Genomic DNA, 19121 nt, shown 5'->3' on the forward strand with positions numbered 1-19121 from the left:
CTCCTTCTCATAGATGTGTATATGTGAAAAACATCAAACTGTACACTCTAAATATGTGTAGCTTATTGCATGTCAACTATACGCCAATAAAGCTGTTACCGTACACAAACATACGCCTATGCACGTATTCAACTGAACACTAAAATGAAAATGTCATTGTTTAATACATTTAAATAATTTGTTTGGTCTGCAATTAGATATTGCTTATTTTCAACAATTGATGTTTGATGCTTTTTGTGTATTTCACTCTTAACAGTAATAACTGAGCCCTAAATAATTCATCACAGCACATTAAATACTTAACTGATGATATGGTAAAAATAACCTACAGTTATTTCTTTATTAAATGTTTAGAACTGTCTACTTGCATCTTTTGTTTTAAATGGCTAATTTCTTTTGTAATCCGAAGTATTATGCTATTTGACTCTTTTCCCCTCTCCTATTTAGAATAGAATTTTTATTTTAGGCAATGCTAAGTGAAATTTAATAAATGTTTAAATAATTCTATTAATATATTCCCATAGAGCAACTTTTTTTTTTTTTTAAGAGTAATCCTGTGGTCTTGTTAAAACAATATGTTATCTGAATTGTTTCCTAACATTTTGTAATATTTATAATGAATTTTATAAAACATATTTTAACATCTTAAAACATATCCACTTATATACTTTTTATGTAGTAGAGTTTTTCTTTTTATGTGCCTCAGAGGAGGGAGATTACAAAGCAAGGGGGCATATAGATAAACCGTGCTGTATATTCTCCCCCAATAACAGGACCCGACCACAAATTCATGATGTCCATTTTTTCACATGGAATCTATATCTCTTTAATTCTCACTTCCTTGCCTTTAAAAAATTGTGTACTTTTTCAAGCCATCTTTACTTTCTTCACTTAGAGGAAATTCTGTCTCTGCCATGTAGAAACTAATTCCTCTGTCTGAACTCTGTACCTGACCCTCTAAACTTCTCTGAGACTTTATCCCATCAGTTATTGGCCTTTCTTCTATATATTTCCCTTTCCATTTCTATGAACTTTCATGAATGCATGCATGAATGGATTAATAATAATAACCTCCCCCAGCCCTCATTTCATCTTTGGTGTCTTTGAGATACGTGCCATGGTTAAGCTGATGTGAAAGACTCCAACAGCTTGGGTTTAAATCCTGATTACAATGTTAAATTAGCATTATGACTTTAAACAAGTTTTCTAACTTCTCAGAATTTTAGTTTCCTTGTCTGAAAATGGTAATAAGAGTAGGATTGTAGAAAGATTGAATATTTTAATTCATGTAAATGTTTTACCACAATGCCTATTGCATAAATAGTTGCTGTGGAGTCAATTTCAACTCATAGTGACTCCATGTGTGTTAGAGTAGACCTGTCCACCATAGTGTTTTCGGTGTTGGTTTTTTGGAAGCACATTGCCAGGTCTTTCTTCCAGGGCACCTCTGAGTAAACTCCAACCTCAAACCTTTTTTGGTTAGTAGCTGATTGCCTTAACCATTTGCACCACCCAGGGTCTCTGCCTGTTGAATAGCAAATACTTAAGGGACATTAGAAACTGTTATTTTTAATTTTACATTTTCCTTGATTTGTCTGTGTTACCTAGGTTTTTTAATGTGATTATGAAATATAGTGATACCCTTCTCCAGGACCCCTGAAAGACTTTTTATCCTTCCCAATTCTGAAAGAAATGTCTTTCTCTCTTCATGTGGTTGTTGTTAGGCACCATTGAGTCAGTTCTGACTCATAGCGACCCTGTCTACAACAGATCAAAACAGTGCCTGGTCTTGCTCCATCCTTACAATCATTGCTATGTTTGAACCCATTGTTGCAGCCACTGTGTCAATCCATCTCATTCCTCCTTTTTTGCTGACCCTCTACCTTATCAAGCACAACGTCCTTCTCTAGGGACTGATCTCCTGATAACATGTCCAAAGTACTTGAGACCAAGTCTTCCAAGGACCACTCTGGCTGTGCTTCTTCCAAGACAGACTTGTTCATTCTTCTGGCAGTCTATGGTATATTCAATATTCTTCTCCAACATCATAATTCGAAAGCGTAAATTCCTCTTTGTTGCCCCTTTTTCATTATCCAGCGTTCACATGCATATGAGGTGATTGAAAATATCATGGCTTGAGTCAGGCACACCTTAGTACTCAAAGTGACTTTTTTGCTTTTTAACGCTTTAAACAGGTCTTTTGCAGCAGATTTGCCCGATGCAAGATGTTTAATTTCTTGACTGCTACTTCCATGAGCATTGATTTTGGATCCAAGTAAAATGAAATCCTTGACAACTTCAATCTTTTCTCCATTTATCATGATGTTACCTCATTGGTCCAGCTGAGGATTTTTGTTTCCTTTATGTTGAGGTGTAATCCACACTTTCTCTCTCCATAGCTTCTCTCAAAGATACTATCCAAGTGTCTGTTTCCAGACACACCCCCGACACACAGATGCACACAAATCCATACCCAGAATAATATGCTCAGCAAATTTAGCCTTTCAGAGAGGAGACATTTTTGTAGTAAGCCTCCAACAAGTCCTTAGGCTGTGAAAGAGTAGAGGCCCAAATTCATTCCTTTCTATGTCTTTTTGTAGCCCCTTACAATAGGATTTCTTATTTTTTCTTTGAAAGCTCTGCATAGTAATGAAAACTAAAAGAAATGTTGCAATGTAGCTTCCCATCATAGATGGCTTTGTTCCTTAAAAATATTATAATTATTTCTTCCAAATATTAGAGCTTAACTTCATCCCTGGCAGATGCTTATAACATGGCGAGTGAAAAGCATTAGTAATTTAACATATTTAAGCTACCGTGGAAAATTAGCAACTTTGCAAATATTGAAAAACTCATTTCCTAATGCGATTTAGGCAAGACTGCAAGGATTTTCATTAAATAATGTAAAAAAAATTAGAGGGATAAAAACAAAATTTGGGGAGTAAACAACATCACATTAGAGATGATTTTCACAACGTTTTAACTGTTTACAGACTAAAATCATTTAACTAAACTCTACAGAAAAATGCTTCTTGATTATTAGCTAAATAATTTGAGGTGGTTGTTATTATTGCTATTTAGGATTTGACCCATGGTATCTAGAAAATGATTAATACGAAATGAGGTTTTAAAGTTTAAATTAAAAGTAATTGTGAGGTTTAGTACAATAATTTGTGTGCAGAACGTACAATAGTTTCTTCAGCTTTTTCTTCCTATATCTACTTATGATACACGTAGATTTGCCAATTTCTAAACACATAAGAAATGAGTTGCAGAGTATATCAGATGGTTCATCTCTTAGTGAAGAATGCGTCAAATTTTAATTGTTACTGAAACAAAATTCCCAAATGCAAAGTCTTTGTTTTATTTAATTTGGTTGCTGATTTCTTTCATATGACTTAGAATATATTTTTCTTTTTTGTTTGTCTCCACAGAAAGCTGACCTTGCGGTTGCTCCATTGGCTATTACCTACGTTCGGGAGAAGGTCATCGACTTTTCCAAGCCCTTTATGACACTTGGAATAAGTATTTTGTACCGCAAGCCCAATGGTACAAACCCAGGCGTCTTCTCCTTCCTGAATCCTCTCTCCCCTGATATCTGGATGTATATTCTGCTGGCTTACTTGGGTGTCAGTTGTGTGCTCTTTGTCATAGCCAGGTAACATGCTCACTTTTGTGATTTTTTTGGCAATTGTTACCTCCTTTTTCTAACTAATAATTGTCAAAAGTCACAATGAATTTTAATTTTCCTTTTTTTTTTTTTTTTAATTTCCCATGGGGTGCTGAAAAAAAATGAATTTTAAGAGTCACATCACTTATTATAGTGTACTATGGTGCCTTTTTGGGCAGTTAGCATGCTGATTGTGTCAGTAAGCTATAAATGTGCTAGGGCTTATTATTATTAATCAGAATCTAAAAACAGTCCAAATCACTATAAGAATTATTTCCTCATTTCTGAAGATTTATGTTGAATCTGACAGCAAAATATCCTGTTACTTACCTGAGTAAATAATTCAGTCATAAGAATAACCAAAATAATAAAATTTAAAAAGAAATGTTTTTTAAAGAACCAAATCTAATTTAAAATAAGCATTTTAAGTATAAAAAGACTGTCATAACTTTCTACTTAAAAATTTTTCATTGTTTTTGCAGAGTAAATATATCACCACACAAAATTGCTTTATTTTCACTTACATACAGGGTATGGTTCATGTCATGGAATCAGAAACCCAAATACCTAATTGAAAAATAGATACAGTTTTATATTTTTACACTGGTCTTTTAAATCTAAGGTACAGGTCATCCTAAGTTGATGTTCTATTTTATTCTTACTCTGAAGATGAAAATTTGTAATTATTTTTCATATATCCTTACCTCACTAATAAATTTTCAACTGATAGATCATTTTTAATATAATTTATTTTGCTTTTATCTTCATTGAAAAGATTAGAATTGTGCCTCAGGATTCAGAACGGGCATTTTAATTCCCTTGTAGGCCTCATATTCATGATATTCTTTCAACTGTTATATCAGATATCTAAATGATAGCTCTGAATCCAAAATGAATTTGAATTCTACATATAATTTTTCATCTTGATTAAATGCTTATAGTTTATAACTATGGATATATTTTGTGCCTTATCCTAATTTAAATATGTTGGTTTTATTTCAGTTACATTGGATAGGTTCTTTTGATAAATATATCATTAAGCATATTTGTCCTTCTTTGAACTTATTCTTTTTTTAATGAAACATTAATTTTTTCTTAGCAGTTAAAAAAAAAAAGGTTTAGCTCGTTCATTTGAAGGAATAAGAAAATCAATTGTACTATTAACATAATACTCTTGAAAAGTTAAACTTAAATATTATGTAAATTTGTAATTTTCTAGTAATTGGTACAATATTAAGTCCTTAGGATAACCATCAGTTGTATCTGCATAAAAACTTGCAATGAAATCATGTATCCATATAGCATTTGAAGCCGTATTGTAGACCTGTTAAAAGTTTTATTCAAAGTATGAGCTTCTCCCAGACCATTTGGAGTGTGAAGTTCATAACCTTTTAACCCCAGCTTCTACTTCTTGTGAAAAGCTTTCTGGTTTTTTTAGCATCGTTGGATTAATTACATATTTTTTTTATAGTGACCAACACAAGCCATCTATTTTATATGTTCGGAGAAGTGAGTCCCAGGGTTTTAGTTTAAGTAACCTAGAGAGCACTGTACCCTGCCTACAGGACAAACAGGAAAATAAAAACTACCACATACAGGAAAAAAGCCTCCTTGATGTCTGCGGGTACATTTAATCCTTCTTAATCAAGTTTACAAAAGTTCCTAGAAGCAACAGGTCCTGAGACAATCCTGAGGCAATTGTGTGGGTGTCCGCCAAGTTAAATTAACTCAAATGGTTGTTTCCCTGGAGATCTTAAACAAAGACTTTTTTTTTAATGTTAGGAATTTTAGATAATCAGACGACAGTTTCTTGAGTCGATACCTTCCGAAATTTGATTCAAAAGCAAATATGGAAATATTTGAATTTTTTTCTAGCTTAAAAGTATTTTTGTAAATAGAGGCATGTGGTAGAGTTATGTACTTAGGTAATTTTCAAAATATTCTGGTCACTCTCACTTTGATAAAACTGTATAGATAATATCTGTATAAACATGGAATCCTGGATTTTACACAAAAGAAATACATTCACGTCATTCTGTTCGAGGGCATAAAGTTGGCTGCAGTGTGTCATCTTTTCTTCCCTTTAAATTTTGGAGTGTTGCTGTTCCATTTTTGTCATCAGTTATTAAAAGAATGAGTTTAAAAATGATGTTTCAGCTTCCTATTGAACAAAATAAAAACATTTTCTCACATACTTTGAAAAATCGAGGGTAGAATCTTCATTTGTGAGCCGATTAATAGATACCCTATGAAATAATAATGTTAGATATCTGGGTATGCTTGTGTTAAATAATAAGTACTATTAGATATTTTTGGCAAAGTAATACATAATATAAGAATAAATATTTTTGTTTCTCAGGCTATTTTGTTTGATTCTCTATATTAAAATTATCATTTTAAAACCAATTGCCAGATTTTAAAAAAATACGAAATTAAACCTCAGGTTAAAAATCATTGAATTGGAACAATTTAAATTCTAAACTGAACCTGTGAAACTAGATGAGTTTGGATAAGTCAGATCTGTTCTGACATGGTCTTGAACTTTTCCCACTGTGACAAAGTTCATCATGTGCAAATACAGACCAAATTTCCAAGTTACAATTGGAAAGCTTAATTGCCTTTCTAGCTTAAATGCAACCAAAATATTTGTTAGAATTCAAAATAAAACGTAGAATTTTATTTTACCTATCAATAAGGATTATAGCTTATGTCATATAGAAATCACTAATGAACCTATTACAATAATTATTGATGTGAAAATAAACATAGGTTCTCTATATTATGTACTTATTTGTCTCCAAAGAGATTACAGAGAAATAATGAAAGACAAACTCTATTTTTTAAAAATTTGTAAATATGTTTCATTCTCACCAGAAATCATAGAAACAAGGGCCTAAAACAACTACCAAGCCAAAAGCAGAATTATTGAAAGCTATAGCAAATTAAAATTAATTTTAGGAAATTGGGCAATACCTTCTTAGGAATAAAAATAATTTCTTAAAATTAAAAAAGCAAGAAATCACTTAAAAATTGTTAAATTTTTTTTCTCACTGCTATTTTTACTTTTTTTTGGCCGCCATCTGATTTGTTCCTATCATTACTGTTACATTTAATCTTCCGTTTTTTTCTAATTACCGAGTCACGCCTTCAATTTGCTTTGTTTCCACTTCAGTTATATCATTCCATCAGTCACACAATTAGTCAATATTTATTGAACTTCTAGCAAGCAGTAGATAATTAGGGTACCATTAAATAGTAAAGATTAATTTATGTCTCTCATCTGTTCAGTTAATTCATGCAGTGAATATCTACTGGCTATTTTTTTTTTTTTTTTACCCATAATGTGCCAAGAATCATACCCGATGTTTAAATTTAGGAACAAATATGACTGGGTATGTTCTTTTCATTAATAAGCTCACAGTCAATGTATTTATTTCTGACTCTAAATACCTACTGCCCATGAATGTAATTTATCAAAATATTTGATAGTTACCCTAAATTTTTTAGGAATGCTATGTATTTTAAATATTCTTTCCTAAAAATTGACTTGGAGTATATATAATATTTTCATTATGGAGAAATATACAACTCTGAAGGAAATAAACCATTAAACAGTTAGCTTTCATTAGAATACTGGATTTGGGGCTTATTAAATACCTGCTCTGTGATAGTACTAACAATGTTAATTTTATGACAAATAAATAACTACTAATGTCTAGAATTTATGTTCTTTTATGTTGGGTTAAAATTAGATTGTTTTGTGATTCCTTTTAAAAATTTTCCCTCAAGCCTATTTTAAAAGAAAAGGATCAACTAAGAAATCTTTAAAAAATGCCCTATATTTGTTTAGCCAATATTAAGAAAGAGATATATGCTCATAATTTTTTTTCCATAGTACAGTTTTATAGTATATGGTCTCTTACAAGTAGTTGCTTTTTTATAGCATAATGACATAATCAGCATGCTTCGCTGAATTCTCTGAGAACCCATATTTGAAGAAAAAGGATGAACCTTGTGTATGGCATTCTAGACGTAGAATGACCTTATCCCAGGCATCCTAACAATAGCTCTTAGCTGACAAAGGGTTAGGAAGAAGTCTTGTCCATTAGAAAATGAAAACAAGTAACAGGATTTTACTCATGGTATGGTTTCATGGCATTTATGGTGGAAAAAAAAAAATAGCAAGGTGCAAAGTCTTAGCAAATGGATTATACTTAGTCATAATTGCCCCCCAAACCTTCCCCGTCTTCTTTCTATTCTGTTTTCCTTGACCTAGGTATATTTGGGTAGGGATGGCAGGCAGCCATATAAAAAGTCCGGCGGAGCCCTGGTGGCGCAGTGGTTAAGCGATTGGCTGCTAACCAAAAGGTCGGCAGTACAAACCCATCAGCCGCTCTGCAGGAGAAAGATATGGCAGTCTGCTTCCCTAAAGATTTTACAGCCTTGGAAAAACCCTATGGGGCAGTTCTACTCTATCCTATAGGGTTGCTGTAGTTGCAATCCACTCGGCAGCAGTGGGTTTTGGAGGGCCCCCACCCTTTATACTGATGATATTTTCACCTTGCTTCAAATATTTCCTTTATTAAACAACAGAACTGGTAGATAGCATTTATAAAATGAACTGAGTTAAATTTCCATCGATATTAGAGGATTTTTAAATTTTAATTATAGATGTCTGTCTCTAGTCGAGTCAGAGCTGTTCTAAGATCCAGCTGGTGAATCTTGGTCGAGGGTCCTTAATGATTTGCTATACAGAGATTAATAACCGAAACTGAAAAGAAAGGAACAACGGAACATGTATTTTTCCTCCAACAGGATTGATGTAACCTTAGTAATTATTCACTAAGCAAAATAACATTGCATATTTTATTCTAAGATTGGCATTTTAAATTTAAATAGAAACTGTGGAGCAGAAAAAGTAACAGTATATCAAATTTTATAGTAAGAATATTTATTAAGCAAAAATGTCTTAGGCTACTTAAATGAACAAATGAATATGGGCAAATATAGGTAAAAGGGTAAAATAAAGAAAGAAAAAGCCAAGTAATACTGACTAACCTGACCTTCTTAGCAAGAATAGCAAATCAAAGAATAGTCGGTATGCTAAATACACAGAAATTCATTTTTCTACATTAAAAAGAATATAGGAATTTCTTGGGTGTTTTTGTGTTGAATTACCTTGCATGGTTTTTGGAATATTAGAATATTATATACTGTATTACAGGATTAGGTAGCAGAGGATTATCTCCCTAGAAACTGCATAAGAGTTTATTATTACAGTGACCACCAACACCGCCTTGATACACTTTTTGGCTCTAACATGGTCTGTGGTCACAAAATGACAAGGCTATTGTCTTCCTGAGAGATCTTATACATTAAAAAAAATATTCTGTATTTCTCTTGAAGCTCAGCGATAAAGACATTCTAAGCATAGTGTTTTTAAGGGTTTAACTGAGTTTAGAAAACCGTGTCCAAAGTGCTTGCATTAACAGCTTTGATCTTGACTCCTGACTAATGTGCGGTGGCTTTTATATTCCTGTCACAGTGACGGGTGACATTTAATGTACAGTGAAGGGCAACAATGAATTATTAAAATTAAATGGATAAAATGGATAACTGTTTTGGTGGGATGTTCAATGTTAAACTAATCTGTTGTCAAGAAGACCACTGTCACAATGAAATGAAATGCCAATTTTGTTGTGTGCCTTGCAACCAACTTGCTCCATCTCTTACTCAGAAAACCATTTCAATCTTACCTCTCCATAATGTAATTTCAGATGCGTTTTACTTTGATATTTTAATACTCTTTATGAGGGGAAATTGCAGGAAAACCTATCTTTTATTCTTCTTCTCCTCTAGTAATTTTCCAGAAATTTACTGAAAATTTGCTTTTAAATGGGTGCTGTTCTGCTAAAATGCCTTTCACACATATGAAAGTGGTTATGAAGAATGATTATATATTAACAAATATATCTTTTTAATTACAGACCTAAAAGTCACTGTTGATTAAAATTTAATGTACTTTTAAACTATGGATTATATTTTATCCACAGGAGATGAGGCTACTTCCACATTAAGCAAAGAGCCTTTTTAATTTTTTTTCCTCAATTGTTTTTTGGTAAATCTGTTGTAAAATAATTTACTTTTTTATATGTGATGGTTTCAGTAATGTTCATGGTTGCAAAGTAGACATGGAGTCACTAACCCAGAAAAAAAATGATTAGTTTTTGTCATTAATGAAACCAAACCAATTGAAACTAAGGTAAATAATCGAGGCAGTAGGGATCATGACTGATATTATCTGTCTAAAATAAAGAATTGCAATTTTCAGGAGAGAATAAATATATTTTCCATCTTTTCAGGGTTATAATTATGCTAGACATTTACAGGAATAAAAGATTTGAGAAAAATAGAGTAAGACAAATACAATTTGAAATTAAAGTACTTTTTCTATAATCTTCTGTAATTCAAATATCATCAAATGCTTGTTGGTATTTTCTTTTAAGGATAATTGTGTTTGAGTATCTTTTGGAAGTTTTTACCTATCTATTCAAATTAATTTTGCTAATTAAACTTTTTTTTTTTTGGTCTTGATTGTTAGGCCAAAATAATTCAGATAAACAGAAAAGGAGAAGTTTAATACCTATTATTGTGAACCTATTGAAAACTTAATTTGAATCTGTTTTTCCTTGCCTCTGTCAACAGAATACAATTCAAAAACTGGAGGCAAGAAAACTGCTTCACTGTCTAGTCATTGCAAATGTGTTCACTAAATACTTATATCAGTCGATGAGCTCCTGAGAACTACCATCAACTTACGCTAACTTGTTTCAATTTAAACGCTCCCACCATTTCTAGCTGAGTAAATCACAGAAATTAATTATAATTGTTGCCTGTGTATAGGGTCACATAAAAAAACTTGAAAATGTTGAAAACTTGAAGGTCAGTACTTGCTAAATTATTAGATTTTCTTTGAAAAAATGATAACTCTGTCCTTAATGAATTCTTTATGGAATATATGTTGTAAACACACACACATAGGTATATATACGTACACACACATACATCTATACACACATCTATACATTTCTATACACCTGTATGGATGTATGTGTGTTATATGTGTGTATCTCCCAGTGAAAAGCTGTAGACATAAATAAATTATTTTCTGCTTTCATTGAAAGATTTGGTAAGGAAAGGTATAGTGACTTATTTTGTAAGGTGCACCCTGTCTCTTATATATTTGTGAACACCTAATTTGGATTCAGAAGATAATGGGATAAGAACAATACTGTGAATGTCTTGTTTCTCTCCATTTTTATGCTCTTTCCTTTTTACTTTTATTTATTTTCTTGGGTCATAGGAAAAAATTCTTTCAGGGATTCTTAAGAACCAACAAGATCCAAGTGTTTTTTTTTTTTTTTTTCTTTTTTAAACTAAAGTGATGCTCTTATTCTGTTTTTGCCATTGTTAGGTTTCTAGGTAGCTGCTTTTTCCATAGCTGCAGTGTACTGCCAATTGCTTGTAAGAACCATTTCCCAACTTCTTTTGTCTGTGTTAATTCACAGAACAAACCCGCACTTCTGTTTTTCCAGTCATGGGGAAGACTGTCTTTTTGGACTTCTTAGGAGGTTTCTCAGTCACCTCAGAAAAATCTTCTCAACCTGAAACTCTCTCAGGAAAATTAGTGGTTTTCTACATTCTTGAACAATGTTCTTTGTGAAATGTTTTAATCCACAGTATCTAGTGAAGAGAGGCCAAAACGTTTGTATGCACATCCACCTTGAAACGGTGGGATCTGTGCAGGAATCCGGTAAAACAAAGATAAGGAAAAAATAAAGAAGTGTTCACCTGAGGTTTTTTTTCCTATATGTCTTCGTACCATGATGAGTACACACTTCATAAAAAGGCATTTAGTTGTCTTCAGAAATACGGAGAAATGGATCAGTTTTTTTTTTTCCTTTAATGATAAGCATGGCATTTAAATGTTTAAATTAATGACATTGTAACTTGGATGAAGCTGTCCTTTTACTGCAGATTCTTTAAGAGAGTGTTTTCAGAAGGATGTTTTCCTAATTAGTCTTTTTGGATTGGGTTAGTCAACATATGTGGAGAGTTGTTGAGGGGAAGAAGAATGAAATCTAATATATATTGCATGTCAACTATAGCCAGGCTATATTTGTGAACCATAAACAGATTAATTTGTTACCTTCATTCTTAGTAACTATATGTTTTTACAGTTTAATTTATGGAATGAATAGATGTACCTATTCCCCCCTCCCAAGCAAATGAGATTAGAGAGGTATTCCATTTTTTTAATGCTAATACTATTAAATTTTTTATTCTAAGTTATTCTAGGGAGAAAGGTTGTTCTGAGGAAAAAGATTTAGAAGAAAACAGACTTAGAAAAGGAGCTTGTATCACTTTAATTAGCTAACTTAAGAAGTGTATCTTTCTCTTTAGATCTGCAAACAGCAAAGCTTAAAAAATAGCAGTTGAACACTTAGACAGGGAATATTATTAGCAAACCATACACATGCTTATAAACCTGTTCTGTGGAAATGCTAACTTTCTTCCTCTGAAAATTACTAAGAGCAAATAGTAAAAGAATAGAAGCACGTAGTGAGTGTTTCGGGAGAATAAATTTCCTCTTGGTATGGTTTTGATGTTTTTGGCATAATTCATGGATGTAGGAGAGATGTCAACATCAAATGAAAATATATGGGTATGATTTTTTGGGGTAGTTAATTTATGACTCTATTCCTTCATACAATGTAAAATAATGCACTTAATCCAAATAATTAATGAGTAGGAGATACAGTGTCATCAACCAGTGTAATTTCATTCATTAGTGCATGTCACAACACCTTAATTGCTATGATTTTTTACATTTCATTGCATAATTACATCATTCAAGCTAAACTTTTTTCATATCAATCCTGTTGGTTTTTTTTTTTAAGGAAAAATATGGCTTTTCCAAATAGTAATAATAATTACAATATATTGTATATATATGAAATTTGGACAGAAAGTGTTTGATAGGATCTGTTTTGAATATAAACAGAATTAGGTAAAGAAAGAACATAAAACATATTCTATTGATTTCCAATACCTGTTTTTCTAAATATTTTTTGTTAACCCTCTCCTAACGAGGAACACAGTAAAAGTGTGAAGTTATCTCTGTTAGAAATATGCTGAATTTATACCTAGTTAAAAAAATTTTTTTTTTGAAGCCCAGAAATTAAGCTTACATAATTTATAGGAAAATATTTATTAATTAATTATAAATATTTGCATTTTTAAATATAGTGATTATTTCTATTTTATGTAATGTACATCTGATTGAAACATACTTTTAGTTCAAATACCTTATAACGCATATAACAGGTGTTTTTTTTTTTCTCAGCCTGGATATAACACCATTTCCTGTTATTTTTTAAGATAGATGTGTAACCCTAAATAATATTTTACAACATTTCCCACTTTCATGTGCCACTATCTCTGACTACACCTCAGATGAATAAATTTACAACAAATTTTCTTATTAAATTGGTGAACTTAATATTTGAAGCAAAGGTGAAATTGTAGGTTTGAATGTTACTGGCATGATAAACATTATAAACAGAATAGGGCTACAACTGTCATCTAAGTTGGTTCAGAATATGCACCTGAATATTATTTTAACGTAATAAAATTAGGTAAGTGTTTCCCTGTTTCCCTTACTATCGTTGCTATTGACAGGGGTGGTCTGTGGGGAGGTGTGTTTCAGTATAAGTTTAGCAATTCACTAGACTGAAGATATGTTTTGGAAACTGGTATTATTTTAAAAAATTTATAAATAAAGCTCATTTGGCAATAGTGAAAATTTTGCTCATATGCGGAGATGCAAAAACTAGCTTTACGCTCAGGGAATCATATGTTCACTTCAAAATTTCCATACTAGATTTCAATTTTCAGCTAGGACTTCAAAAAATTTTAATTAGAAATATATATGAGAAATAATGTTTAATACTTCCATCTGTTAAATATTTTAAAATCTTTTAATAGTTGGTATTTCAGATATTCTAGTTGAAAACAAAAATACCAAATGCTTTCCAAACATATTTCAGTTATTTTAGATATTAAACTGCATATACAGTGTATACGCATAATTTAAAACATATTTTTATTGATGTTTGATATGATATAGTATCTATATTTTAAAAGATATTAAGTTGGAAAATACAAAGTCTAAAAGTTATTAAGCTTTGTGACAACTCTTATTAAAATTAATTTTATAGTTAAAAATTCAATGAGTAGAAAAAAATCATTTACGTTGCATGTTGATGGTAGCTGAAGTTTGCTGTTTTTGTATAATTCGGTTATGCTCATGCTAAGTAAATCAATTAAAATGTCTAAATAATGGTGGATCAAATGCTACCTATCAAATATTAGCGTCAAGCTCTTGTTCATAATTTATTGAGTGTTCTTCTTTAAAAAAGCATAGTCTGTTTCATTTTACAGTATGTGAAATCACATGACCATCTGTCTGACTGGCCTGAGGGCAGCCTGCCTTAGGCCTTTTATTTCTGGACTTACTGCTTTTAAAATCCTTAGCAAGCGTGTTGCAAGTTAACCACTTGCTTCTCATCTGTAAGTCTAAGAAAGCATTCTACCAAATGTCAATTATGCTCATATTTATTTAAAAAAAAATAAACTACATTTTAATGTTTTCTATGTTACTTGCAAACAAAGAGCTGTATTGGTAAGAAATAAATTTATGGGACAAACCTGTGGTTTCTTAAGCAATGTTGGTGTGGGAACCATTTTCTTTATTAGTCTCAATTTAAAGCCACTCTTAATTTAATTTGATTGAACAATTGGGTGTTTTAGAAAAAATGATATTGGTAGCAATCTAATGAAATTACATAAAAGCTACTATAACATTAAATATATATTTCAGGTTTGAGTTTAGAATTACATTTTTTTCTTTTACTTTGAAATTTGTATAATTAAGTTCAGTTTTTTATGGCAACAAAAATAATGACTTTACTTCAGAAATCTTAAAGTGGTTCAATAGATAATTATAAAAAGATTTCTTATAACAATAAAGAATTCTTAGTTTAAATACATAACTTAAGTTACAGTATACCATTATGACTTAATTTTATTTAGAATAAGTCAAAAAGATCTGACATCAGCCTTTCAATGAAGCTAATTGACTTAATAACTAATTTTTCAAATCTAAATTTTAATTGATTACTACCACTGAGAATCAGCAAAAAACTCTAAAATTTGAAGATGTTTATCATTTTACTCTTTCTAGTTAAACGTTACTAGGTAAGGTAATAAAATTTAGTTGTCTTCAAGATTATATTTTTAAGAAAAATTGACAACGAATTAATTTTCATTAATCAATGGCAAATCAGTGGAACTGGTCATTGTTACCATTTCATTGAGCCCTTCTAACACATTTATATCTACTAAATAATATGTTAAATAGCATGTTATTATAGCGTTCTTATGCCGATAATCCTTATACTTCACTCTGTAGATCTGGTGACTTTCTGATACTAAAGCGACCAATTAAACAGTGTCAAGTTAACTATGTCAAGGTTAATTAATGAACAATATAAGTATAGTATTTTTAACAGAATGATGTGAACTATTCCTAGGTGTGATGGTATTTTTTAATAACTGCCTATGGCAGGGAGGGAGGCTTTGGTTTGTAGCATTTGCCAACCTTCATGGCATAAATTCTCCCATTTCGGCCAATATGAAGCTACTAACAGTGTCAGTGAATGCAGGGTTGGGTAGAAAGGTGCAAAAGTGGCTTTCGAAAGCCAGTAAGACCTGGCTCCAGCATGCCACTAATACACAACAGGTTCAAGCGAAGGGAAAAAAGGCGAAAAGCAGATGGTCCAGATGGAGTGCAGTTATGTGTATGGGAAGGATATGCAGAAGATAATGGCAAGGTTGTGAAGCCTTAACAGCAGAGACAGACAGTTGGGCTTTATTAAGACAATTAGAACCTCTGAAGTAATTCTAAATGTAAAGTAAATGCCAATTTAGCCTCTTGCTTAACAAAAGAATTTGATGCATAGACAATTAGTATACCTTTTTGAAATTAGCTACATATTAAATTATCGATGAAAAAAAGAAAATACATCAAAGAAAACAACTATTTGCCAAACTTATGGAAGAGCCATTGTGGATATTATCTTTTCTGAATTATTTAGCCTCTATTACTTGAAAAAAAAAAAAAAAACTTTAACTCCTTAGATGGAAAAATTTTAACCATGATATAGTCTTCCCTGGCTATAATTTTTCAATAAAAATTTGAAAAGGAATATAATTTTCTAAGATCACTCAGTAACAACATTATAAACATCAATTGTTGTCCCCTAAAAGTTCAGTAATAGATTCAGAGTCTGTGTTAGTAGGAATCAGACCACCTGTGGGTAGTAGGAAACCTGACAAAACAGTTGTTTAAATAAATAGGGACAAAACTGGAACAGCTGCTGAAAGGCAACATCAAGGAATGTGGCACCCTCTATCTCTTGCTGCACCATCCTTAGAATGAAGCTTTCATCCTCATGGTTGCAAAATGGCCACTGCAACTCCAGCCATCATATCTGTGCGCCAGGCAGGATGAGGGGAGACAGGTGAAGGGCAAAAGACAAAAGGTATTACTTTATTTAGAGAGGACATGCTTCCTCTATGTACATTTTATTGGCTAGAATTATTTTACTTGGATCCCTAGCTGAAGAGAGGCTGCAGATGTGAGTTCTTTAACCTGGGTGTAATGCCAACTCAGAGTTCCTCTGTAAGAAAGAAAATGAGATGTTATTGGGTATGTAATTGGCAATGCCTGCCACAGGGACTAATTCTTACGAAATAATTCACACACGGATTGAGCACAGTTGAAATTCTCTCAGACCGCTGTAATTATTTATTTCAAGTATCCATTTCTGAATTTTTTCTTCTTTGTTATCACCTGTCAGGCTGCCTGTCTCTAAGCAGTCTGACTACTCTCTTCCTATTTGTTATTTTAAGCCATCATTCTCTTTAAAACAGACTAATGAAGCTTGTTAGAAATATATGAAAAGTCAGTGTAAACATTTCATATTTTAGAGGTCTTATTGTGCTTTCTTTCCAGTTCTGACCTATATTATTGAGGTATGAGGTTACCAAATTAGTTTTATGTGAGAACCATGAATTTTTACTCTAATACTATTTTAAATTATTCAGTGAAAATATAAAATTTCAATGCTGTAGAAAACAACTCTGGTTTATTTTTGGTGTGGAATATTCCAGCACATCAATGCTTTTTTAAGACACAATAAAGAATTGGATCAAGAAAAAAAGTTATTAAATGTGATACCTTCCATAATGCTCACACAAATTAAATCTATTTTAATATATCATAGGGCAGCTTTTATAAAACATCGATGTTAAGCTGTTCCTGGGGTGCGGGGTTGGGGAGGGGGAAATTGAGAGCGTTCTATGATCGGATAAGGTCAAGAAAAATCCTTACTAGGTCTTCTTCTTAAAGTTCCACTACTAAACATATGAAAGGCTCTGAACGGCCTTGCAATAAAGAAATCTGACTACATTTGTTTAAACTCAGTGTTTTCCTAACTATTTTAGCCGAGACTTTTTTCTCTGTTAATATCTCTATTATATTTTCTCTGTTGATAATCAATGCAGTTAATCTTTTGTTGAGCTGAAGGTGTCAAACATTGTTTAAAAGTTTAAGTCTGTTAGAATTTTTTATTTTCATCAAATGCATTACATATAGATTAAAATCAGCTGCAATAGGAGTGCTTTAGCATCTATGCTCCTGATTCCTCATCGACTTACTGTCAGTACACATTTTATTGATGTACATGGAAACATTCAAAAGACAGTTTATGACTTAATAGTACTTGTGTAAGTTAACAGGCGCTCCTTGGAAACTCTATGGGGCAGTTCTACTCTGTCCCATAAGGTCGCTATGAGTTGGAATCGACTCAACGGCGCTGGTTTTTTTTAAGTTAACTAATAATTTCAAGATTTTTTTATGTTGTTATAATTGCCTCAATTTTTAATACTCTGCTTTCTAAAAGCAAATATAATGAATGCGTAAAATTTAAATTTAATTATGGGACTTTAAAAATTTACTTCCACTTAAAAATATTTGGTCTTAAGACAACCTGTTACTACTTATTTTAGACCTAGAAAATCAAATTTTGCTATTATCAAAAAGTCACTCATTGAATATTCAAGAAAACATTTTCCTACATGCATTAAAAGCTGTATAATAACTAGGTAACTGGAAAACAAACAAACCTTATTTTGGAATAATGATGAACCTAGCAAACAATCTTTTTCGTGCTGGCAATTTATGATTTCAGAGGAAGCATATGATTTAAATAAATTCTAGCTTTATTTAAAATATTTTCTTTTGTGTGGAAGGATGAAATAGTTTATAAAATAGTTGGTAATTCAGTTTTTGTTTATTACAAGGATGAAATTAGTTCTCTATTCCTTTATTAATAAATGCTCGGCACTCAAGGTGAATACATTACCCAGATTTTAATTTAAGCCATGTCTTAAGAGGCTGTGACCTTTTCTCTTAGGTCTTATTTGTTTAGCTTATACACATGCTGTATAAACAGGACAGAAAAGGAGGTCACTGTATTTTAAGTTTTATTTACATATTAGACAACATCAAATGATTATTAATATTCTAATTCTATACATAATACAAGTATCATAAGCAAAAACCTACAAGATGAGTATTAAATTCAGCACATTTATAAGCCTAGAGGCTAAGACTCTACTATAAAAAAAAAACTCTACTATAGTGACATTAAAATGACCTGTCTAGGAGACAACTAGCAGTTTTTATCTGCATGCTTCTAGTTTGCTCATCTTATATGCAGGTTGGACAGGTAGCAGTTTTGAATGGCTCATCTTAAAATAAATGCAATTATCAAAGGATTATATGGGACATCCTGGAAGGCATTCACTTGTTTTAATCTTTTGTTTGCAGCTTTCTAATTCTTCTTATTCACTCTCATTTATAGTTAATGGAAAGTATTATTGTTTAGGTGTCAGCCTATTCCAAATAAAATATGTTGTTATATAAAAGCTTCATAAATGTCAGCTAATCTTTCATAATTTAGATCAGTTGTTTTTTATTTCTTTCTTAGAATCAATGAAAGTGCATCATTTATTTAGCTTGTGAATATAGGATAATATATACCCCAAACATTAAGACCTACGAACATAATTTGTAACTAGACAGAAATTTTATAATTTCAGATTGGGTCCTAAAATAATACACCATGTTTTTACGTGCAGAGATCATTTCACTGCCTTTAAATTAACTAGCAATCTATCTTTCTATCTACCTACCTACCTACCTATCATCTAGCTATCCACTTATTTATTTGTCTATCAATTTATCAATAATTATTAATATAAA

The 19121-nt window shown here is 31.6% G+C and overlaps 1 protein-coding gene across 5 annotated transcripts in view; it reads left to right on the plus strand.

Moving 5' to 3' along the window:
- Window positions 1–19121, plus strand: part of GRIK2 (glutamate ionotropic receptor kainate type subunit 2) — a 771122-nt gene that overhangs the window by 559372 nt on the left and 192629 nt on the right. For 3 of the 5 annotated variants that reach the window (XM_003404322.4, XM_064289255.1, XM_064289257.1), the window contains exon 11: window positions 3435–3658. The exons of the other annotated variants lie outside the window; for them this stretch is intronic. In XM_003404322.4, the coding sequence (XP_003404370.1) occupies window positions 3435–3658 (224 nt within the window). The remainder of the gene's footprint in view (window positions 1–3434; window positions 3659–19121) is intronic. 5 annotated transcript variants of the gene reach the window in all.

This window comes from Loxodonta africana, chromosome 1 (genome assembly GCF_030014295.1).
Source record: "Loxodonta africana isolate mLoxAfr1 chromosome 1, mLoxAfr1.hap2, whole genome shotgun sequence".
Taxonomy (NCBI): Eukaryota; Metazoa; Chordata; class Mammalia; order Proboscidea; family Elephantidae; genus Loxodonta; species Loxodonta africana.